Source organism: Pantherophis guttatus, chromosome 5 (genome assembly GCF_059756535.1).
Source record: "Pantherophis guttatus breed Tessera chromosome 5, ASM5975653v1, whole genome shotgun sequence".
Lineage (NCBI taxonomy): Eukaryota > Metazoa > Chordata > Lepidosauria > Squamata > Colubridae > Pantherophis > Pantherophis guttatus.
The window spans coordinates 37,326,672-37,336,479 of NC_142067.1; the positions used below are offsets into that span (position 1 = coordinate 37,326,672).

Below are 9,808 nucleotides of genomic sequence, written 5' to 3' on the forward strand. Positions count from 1 at the left end.
TAAAATGGGGCAAAACTCACTTAACAAATGTTTCACTTAACAGAAATGTTGTGGTCAATTGTGGTCGTAAGTTGAGGACTGTCTGTAATATGTTCACACATTACATAAAAACCAAAAGTGGACATAAGGTTGAACATAAGGCATAAATCCCTTCCAAGAAAGAATTGTGCTTTTTTAAAAAAAATAATTGCCTTTCTGTTTTATTATGAATTATAAATGCATTAAATCTGAACCCTGTCTAATTGTAGATTTACCCAGTGGTGGGATTCAGCCAGTTCGCACCACTTCGGCAGAACCGGTTGTTAATTTTCTGAGCAGTTTGGCAAACTGGTTGTTGGAAGAAATCATTAGGGCAGAGAACCGGTTGTTAAATTACTTGAATCCCACCACTGGATTTACCATATTTTTTGGAGTATAAGATGCACCTACCTTTTTTGGTGAAGAAAAGAAGAGAAAGAAATCTCCCTCTGCCTCTGCCTCTGAGCAATTTTGCCTCATTGCAGCAAACAGCAAACAGCCTGCTTTACTTTCATTTTCGTTTTCAGCATAGCTTGATTAGCACAAGGGTAAAAAAAATCTTCTCCAGCAATTTACCTCTTTGCAGCAAGCAGCAGAGCCCTGCGCAAAACAACTGAGAGCAAATCAGCTGAGAGTCGGGAGGGGGATCCAATCAACTTGTGCTAATTAGGCTGTGCTGAAGCTGAAAGGAGCTGTTTTTTCTTGCTGTTTGCTTGCAAGGAGGTAACTGCTGCAAGGCAGAGGCCAAAGGGTGGGGGCCAGTGGGTGGGCGGGGCTACATTTGGTGTACAAGACGCCCCTAAATTTTCACCCCCTCTTATACTTCGAAAAATATGGTATTTTTTTATGCCAATTTTTTCTGGTGTCTAACATAAACAATATATATAGTCCTTGTCAAATGACACAACTGGGATTGGCAACTCTGTCACTAAGTGACGTTGTTTAGCAAGATATCACGAAACTACAACTTGTGATTTTACTGATGGCTGTTCCATTGACTCTGCTTGTTGGAAGCTGTCCTGAAACATGGAAATGACTATCACTTGACTACAGGATGATGCAACAGTCATAAATGTGAACTGGTTGCAAAACATTTGAATCTTGATCATTTGATTGTAGGGATGCTGTGATGGTCTTAAGTGCGAGGACTGGTCATGAAGCTTCTTTTTTGGCACCTCTCTAACTTTGTTTTTTTTTAAAAAAAATTTATTGGAAATTATTAAAAAAATACAGAAAAAAAAAGTATAACAATATGGATAGAATTGCAGAGAGTAATATAATACATATAGAGTTTTAAAGTATCAATTTTCGCCTAGAGAAAGTACAAACCTCCATTAAGCCAACTCATCAAAAGAAAGAAAAGTTTATCCAGGAGAAAGAATTCTCAACTGTCATGCAATGCTCCTATAAATATTTACCCACATTCACATTAAGGTTAATATTTTCATTCTTCTTAAGATTTCTTTTTTTGCAGCCAAGCATACCATCTGTCCCAGCTCCTATATAACCCCGATTCTTGTCTATCTCGCAAAAGTCCAGTAAGCTTGTCTGCTTCTGCACAGTCCATGATCTTTGCAATTAACGTAGCCTCCGATGGGATATTTTTGGATTTCCATTCTTGCGCGAACGAGATCCTGGCTGCAATGATGATGTGGAGAGCGAGATACCAATTAGATTTGTTTAAGTTCTCTGGTTTCATGCCTAGTAAAAGAATATTGGGCTAGAACTCAAAAATGGATTTTAGAAATCATAGGATGCACCTCTCTAACTTTGAATGGTCACTAAAAAGGGCAGTACTTGTAATCAACACAAACCTAGAATTTGCCTGAATGAGCTATGTTTATTACTCAGCTTCTTCCTACAGTATCTTTAATCACAAACTTTGATACAATAAATCTGGAATAGCATTATATGAAAATATACATAACCTTTATGAAAAAATAACCTATATGAAACCTAATCTATACATATACATATCCTATATGAAAAAAATGGAATATCTTCAAAAGATTCACTTAAATCTTCCTGAACATTATTTGTTATCCATTAGGATATAGGTTATATATGGTGATAATTTCAGAAACATTCAAAACATGACTCAATTTTCTGTAATTTTCTTATACTTGATATAGATAGTTCTCGATTTACAACAGTTCATCTAGTGACTTTTCGAAGTTACAACAACACTGAAAAGAGTGACTTATGACCATTTTTCACACTTATGACTGTTGCAGCATTCCTATGCTCACATGATCAAAATTCAGTCGCAACTGACTCACATTTATGATAGTTGCAATGTCCCGGAGTCATGTGATTGGCTTTTAAGACCTTCTGGCAAGCAAAGTCACTGGGAAAGTCAGATTCACTTAACAACCATATTACTAACTCAACAATTGTAGTGATTCAATTAACAACTATAGGAAGAAAAGTCATAAAATAGGAAAAATTTACTTAACAACTGTCTTGCTTAGCAACATAAATTTTGGGCTCAATTGTGGTTGTAAGTCACGGACTACCTGTACTTTGCTGCTTTAATCCAGAATGAAAAGTCTGAACTAGGCATGTCTAACCATGGTCCATGGGCCACATGAGGCCTGGGACAACTAGTAAAGATAATAAAAAATGTTATTATTTATTTTACTATTATGTGAAATATTATTATATATATTGTATATTATAAATACTTAATATTTTAATATTAAAATGTTAAATAAAAGTTTATTATTTATATACATTAACTATGTTATATATTTTATATGCAGCCCAAGATAATTCCTCCTCACATAATGTGGCCAGAAAAGCCAAAAGGTTGGAAACCATGCTCTAAACTTTATGAAGACTACAGGGCAGAACAAAACACATTTTTTTTAATTTATTTAAATTTATTAGCTGCTCAACTCCAATGGACATTAGGTAATGGAGGGTAGCCATGCCTCCATTGTTACAGAAGGTAGTCCTCTGCTAACAGGTCACTTGGATAGTGAAATGGGCAGTGTCTCAATTGGATAAATAAATAAAACATAAGTGCTTGTGAGCATCATGTGCATTCACACACAGAGAAGCCTAAGTGAAGACATGGAATATTTAAACTCAGAATCACATCATGCAATACACTGATAGAATTGGATTTTTACCATCTTCACATGTACCTAGGGCCGTGATGGCAAACCTATGGCACGCGGAGCCATATCTGTGGGCACGCGAGCATTGCCCTAGATCAGCTCCAGCCCGCATGCGTGCACTGGCCAGCTGACTTTTGGGCCTTTTGGGCCCACTGGAAGTCGGGAAACAGGCCATTTCTGGCCTCCAGAGAGCCTCTGGAGCAGTGGGGAAGGCTGTTTTTGCCTCCTAGAAAGCCTCTGGAGCCTGGGGAGGGCAAAAAATGGGCCTAATGGGCCCACCGGGCCATCGCCTGCCAATGGGGTCGCACAGGGGGGGTCGCACGTGCATGCACAGGGCGCATTGAATTATGGATGTGGGCATGTGCATGCTCGACCCCCCCCATGCTCCTCATTGCTTTTTGGCAAAAATGTTAGCCATCGCTGACCTAAGGTGTATAAAATACAGTGCTTACCCAATCAAAATGATGGCATTATATTGTCATTTTGTAAAACACTAAATATGTAACCTATAAGTTTGGGCCAGTCACCATCTTTCAGCCCATCCTACCTCACAGATCTGTTAGGTAAACATGTGAGGATAGAATGCTAAATGTATTAATTAGCACCTTAATCCCCTGGAAGAAATGTAGAGCAGAAATCTAAACTGCAAACAAACAAACAATACTGACCATTTTTTCACCGGTCATTTCATCTTTTCAGCGTATAAAAGATGTCTACCTCATTCATATAAGTGTCTAAATGGGAAATGTCCAAAAAAATTAAATCCAGAATGTGATGGTATAAAAGACTGTGAAGATGGATTTGATGAAATGAATTGTGGTATGTAATTAATGTGTGAATGGAGCTGTAATCATGATGGGGGAAGTCTACATTCTTTTGAGGGAATGCAAATCAAAGCCTGTATGTGCTCAGGATTGTATCGCACAATTCATAGAAAGTAATCAGCACCTCTCTTTTAGCATGTGGAAGGAGTCAGATAACAAACTTCAGAATTGTTGGTGGTGAAGAATCAAGGCCTGGAAAGTGGCCTTGGCAAGCAAGCTTGCAACTGGGAACATCTGGTCATATTTGTGGTGCCTCTGTAATTTCAAATCGGTGGTTGGTATCAGCTGCACATTGCTTTCAGGACTCTGAGTCTATAAGGTATGCATTATGTAATGCAAAGCATATATTACTGACAACAGACAGTATGTTTGTTTAAGTATCGTTTAGCTCATAGGCATCAAATTCATATCTGCCTATTCCCCGTCTTGCTCTTTATTTTAAACAAAAATTAAAAGGAAGCTGACATGTGGCAGCTCACAACAATAATAAAACCACAGACAATAAAAATGAGAAAAATGAGAAAACCCAGAGGCCTAACCCATCGTCTCCATCTATTCATCTAAACAATTCCCAGGTTCCAACCTTACTATCCCGGAGCCTAATGGCAGCCTTAACAGCTTCCTGGAAGACTAAAAGGGTGAAGTCCTGCTAGATCCCAGGAGAAAGGTGTTCCTTAGGGCAGGGCTTGCTACAAAACAAAGGCATGTTTCCTAAATCCCCTTGATGACAATATTTACTAGGAGAATTGCAATCTTTGTTTTTCAGATACTCCATAGCATCAGGCTGGACAGCATATATGGGTATAAAAAGCATAACCAAATACAGCAATAATCAAGCAGTAATGAGATCAATCAAAAGGATAATAGTCCATCCAAATTATGACCCATACATCTCAGATTATGACATTGCGCTCTTGGAAATGGAGGCACCGGTATTTTTCACTGAGCTGATACAACCCGTATGTTTACTGAGCAGTCCTAGAGTATTTATTTATGGAACTGTCTGCTATGTAACTGGCTGGGGAGCTGTAAAAGAAAATAGTATGTTCATTTCAAATTGCAAGTATCCCTAATCTGTTGTACCTTTTTGTGAATCATAACTGTCAGCTGCTGTGGAAATCAATTTCAGCTATAATGTTATGGATCTAATTAAACTTAATAGGATTAAGAAAAATCTGTTGCAATTCTGAAAACATATCCTTAGTTGATAGAGATGTTTAATTTCATAAAGTTTTAAGCATTACATTACTTATTCCAGCTGGAAGACGTATCTTTCAGTTTGAAGACACATACAATTTTATTTATATTTCATTTATTTAATGTACCAATTGCTATGTGAATTACTATAAAGGAATGCAACATATGAGCTAGTAAAATTTCAAAGATATAGGGCAGATCTTGACAGGTTCATTGCAATTTATGTTTCAAAAATATGCTTCAATTAAACAAACTGTAATATCATTCCAGGGAGGTGAAGAAAGACCATCAACCACTTTTAAATATATTCTAGAATATATTTAATCTAGAATATATCAGTATCAGTGATCTATTATCAATTCCCATCTCCCCTTTTTAAAAAAAATTGGCACAAGTGGCAATCTAACTTTCAAGTGGCAATTCCAACTTTTGATGTTGGAAAATGGTTGCTGTTCCTTACCTATTGTAATGCTCAATTTTGGAGCTTAGCACTGGAGAAACACATTGGACAGGCCTTGGATGCTTCTACTCTCTTTCAACAGACAGATTTACTCCCTACTTAATTTATACTAGCTATCACTTGCAAATGTGAGGATAACATAGCAAATACCATACCTACACAATGTTTCTATCAATTTAGGTCAGCTTACAAAAACATTACAAGAAGCCAAAGTGAAAATCATTAACCAAAGTGTTTGCAACAAACTTTATGATTACCTAATTACATCTCAAATGTTATGTGCTGGGAATCTGAATGGTGGTACTGATGCATGTCAGGTAAAGCCAAAAACAAAACTGTGAAAAGAAAACATGATTTACATGACTGCCTTTTAAATGAAATGATCAAAGAATACTTTTCATATATCTGTTTTGTAAGGAAAGGGAGACAACATAAGTCCTCTGACTTGTCTGTTCGTAATATTTGCCTAAAAAGAGTTGTATTAGTAACAGTTAGAATGTGATGAATAAGCTCAGCAATATTATGTTAGTTAAATATAAATAAGTAATGTGTTCCTAATTTTACAAAATAAATGAAATATTATGCACTACAAAGTTCGACACTTTTGCAATTTGAGCCTGTAGTACAGTGGACTAAAGCACTGTTATTAACATCTGCTGCTTGCAATTACTGCAAGTTCAAATCTCACCAGGCTCAAGGTTGACTCAGCCTTCCATCCTTTCAAAGGTAGGTAAAATGAGGACCCAGATTGTGGGGGCAATAAGCTGACTTTGTATAAATATACAAAAGGATGAAAGGCTATTGCTTAACGCATTGTAAGCCGCCCTGAGTCTCCGGAGAAGGGTGGCATATAAATTAAAGCAAAAAAAATAAAAAAATAAAAATTCAGTCTGTGTGAAATAGAATAGAGTAAGTTATCAGGATCAATAGTTTTCTTGTGTATCAAGAAGATTACATTTGAAATGTTGGGTCAATTCTGAGCACCTTTTGAGATCAGATGCATGTGGAAAACAACAACAACAATCTGGAAAATCCAGAAACCAAATTAGATGAGAAATTGCTATAAGACCTGTGTTTATTAATCTTGACTGAGAGGTGAAAAGGTGAAAAGAGATGGTCTTCAAAGATCTGAAAAGCAATTGTACCAAGAATGAACAAGGGATTTATTTGTTTGTTACTTACTGTTGTTTCATAAGCCAGTATTCGCTTTTATTTTCATCCAGAGCAGTGGTGAAATCCAAATTCTTTTACTACCGGTTCTGTAGGCGTGGCGTGGCTTGGTGGGCGTGGTGTGGCTTGGTGGGCGTGACAGGGGAAGGATACTGCAAAATCCCCATTCCCTCCCCACTCCTGGTAGAAGGATATTGCAAAATCTCCCCCCACTCTGGGGCCACCCAGAGGTGGTATTTGCCGGTTCTCCGAACTACTCAAAATTTCCGCTACTGGTTCTCCAAACTGCTTAAAATTTCCGCTACTGGTCCTCCAGAACCTGTCAGAACTGGCTGGATTTCACCCCTGATCCAGAGCTAATGGATGAAAATAGAAAATAAAAGGAATTTTAAGCCAAACTTTAGAAACGCTGCAAATTTGTAATGCTGAGAGCAGTTTAGTATAACAAACTGCCTGTGGAAGACGCTGTTCTTTGCTAGACTTTTCTGTCAGAATGATGTAGGGTATCTTTCATTGTTCGGAAAGTTGGATGAGGTAATCCAGTAGAATTTCCCATTCTGTTAGTCAATAATACAAAATGAAATGTCACTATGTTTAGAATGTAATGAAACTATTTTTTTTCTAATAGCAAGAGTTCTGACTTTCCTTTTAGGGTGATTCTGGAGGACCATTAGCCTGTTTAGGAAAAGGAAACAGATGGTACCTTACAGGCATTGTCAGCTGGGGTGAAGGATGTGCTCGAAGGAACCGCCCTGGAGTTTATACTAAGGTCACAGCATTTTATGAATGGATCCATCAATACATAAACTAACAAATGCTCGAATGCTCTGCCTGATTCAGTTGTCTCAGTTACAAATTTTCACAGTTTTAGTCACAAATTGACTTCTGTGGACCTCACTTCATACTTAAGAGGTCCGTAGAGGGGACGTGCATAAGCACACTAATGTGACTATCGTCCCGGTCATTGTATTTTTATATTATTCCTGTTTTTGTTTCTGTTTGTCAAATTACAGTAAATAAAATAAAAAAATAAATGATTTAAAAGAAAGCTGAAAGCATCCATATGACTTCCAATTACTATATACAAAACAGATTGTATAAAACAATTTTAAAAAGCACTTTGGATATTTTTGTATAACTTTTTTTAAAAAAAACTTACCTTTTTGCACTAAATAATTATTGAATTAAGCATGGGTAATTTTCACTATGTGGGTGTTCATGGTATTCTATCAGCAACTATGGAAAAGGGGAATAAGATTTTGTTCAATACTTCTTGATTTGATTCGTCTTCTTATTTTCATCTATTTTCATCTTGTTTTTGATATTTTCTCTTAAGATGCATATCAGTAGTCAATTTTTGAGACGTATGTAGAACTTTGCAATTATGCTGAAAATGAAGGTCAATTTCTTTGGAACAGATGCTGGATACTGCTGACATCTCAGCATTCAATCAGAGTTCTTTTAAGATTTAGTTGGTTTGAATCTTGTTTTCTTTAATTCCCTGGTAGAGTTTCTTGCTATTTCTCCTCTATTCCACATTGCATGTTGTTAATATGTGAATGTTAACTGTAATAAAATAATGAATTCGACAGAAACCCCCAAAATTGGAGCAATAGGTGGTGCAGTGGTTAGAGTGCAGCACTGCAGGCTACTTCTGCTGACTGCCGGCTGCCTGCAATTTCCGAGGTGGGTAAAATGAGGACCCAAATTGTTGGGGGCAATAAGGCCAAGTGCTTATTTCAGGGTTCAAAAAAATATATAGGACAGGATCTTATTTTCCGGGAAACATGGTATTCATTTAATTATTGCATCATTTAGAGCCTTGGTGGCGCAGCAGACTAAAGTGCTGTTAAGTAACATCAGCTGCCTGCAATTACTGCAAGTTCAAATCTCACCAGGCTCAAGGTTGATTCAGCCTTCCATCCTTTCGAGGTAGGTAAAATGAGGACCCGGATTGTGGGGCAATAAGCTGACTTTGTATAAAAAAAGAACACCGCTGTGGGAGGGGGGAAGCCCTACTAAGCAGGTATATACAAAAGTATGAAGGCTATTGCTTAACGCATTGTAAGCCGCCCTGAGTCTCCGGAGAAGAGTGGCATATAAATCGAACCAATAAATATAAATCGAACCAATAAATTTAGTGACCAAAATTACAGTCCCATTTATGGTTATAGGTTGAGGACTACCTGTATACATTAATTGTTTCTTATGTTTTTTATTATATGAAAACATGGCTAAAGAAATTTCTGATGAATGAACCAACCCACATTTTTTTTCTGAGGCAGTTCATATAATATAGCTGTGGTTCTGATAAGTATCATATGTCAATGACCAATAAACAGAAGAATGTGTGACACTGGTGGATTGTACTGGTCTGGATTTTCAGGAGGAAGAGAGTGCATTCAGAGGAGTAAGAGACAGCTCAGTTCAGATAGTGTGTATGTATAAGAGGAAGAGCTACCTTCCTGAAAGTTCTTTTGAATATAGGCTTGTGTAGATAGAACAGTGCTTTACTATGGCAAGATTCTGCCTATAAGTGTAGAACAATAGAAATCTACTTAGAAAAATCACCACATATTTCCTGTTTTGGGAGGGGTGAGGCTGAGTGACTATATGTCAGGCATATAACCCAGGGATAGGTTCTACTTACCTTTACTACCGGTTCACAATGGGAGCGCACGCGAGCATGCGCAGAAGCTTCTGCGCATGTGCAGATCATCAATTATGACGTCTGGGCTGGTAGGTGGAGCCTCCCACTGCTTTTACTACCGGTTCTAAAGAACCTGACAGAACCGGGAGCAACCCACCACTGATATAACCACATATATTCAGTAGCTCAGTAAGGGACGGGGTTTTTTTTTATTATTACATATTATTCTTTTATTAGTTTTATTGTTTTTTATATGATGTTTTTATATTCTTGTTAATTGCCTTGAGTCACCATGTGGGACTAGGTGGCAATATAAATCTCCTAAATAAATAAATATTTTGCAAAAGTAACTCTAATGGTCTCATGC

General features: G+C 37.3%; 1 protein-coding gene across 1 annotated transcript in view; it reads left to right on the forward strand.

Moving 5' to 3' along the window:
• The window catches only part of LOC117664059 (suppressor of tumorigenicity 14 protein homolog), a 28,757-nt gene extending 19,049 nt beyond the window's left edge, over nucleotides 1–9,708 (forward strand). The window contains exons 14-19 of the mRNA XM_087871538.1: nucleotides 2,781–2,826; nucleotides 3,775–3,959; nucleotides 4,100–4,283; nucleotides 4,731–5,005; nucleotides 5,802–5,938; nucleotides 7,444–9,708. Of these exons, the coding sequence (XP_087727664.1) occupies nucleotides 2,781–2,826; nucleotides 3,775–3,959; nucleotides 4,100–4,283; nucleotides 4,731–5,005; nucleotides 5,802–5,938; nucleotides 7,444–7,602 (986 nt within the window). The 3' untranslated portion in view covers nucleotides 7,603–9,708. The remainder of the gene's footprint in view (nucleotides 1–2,780; nucleotides 2,827–3,774; nucleotides 3,960–4,099; nucleotides 4,284–4,730; nucleotides 5,006–5,801; nucleotides 5,939–7,443) is intronic.
• Nucleotides 9,709–9,808: the final 100 nt, after the last annotated feature.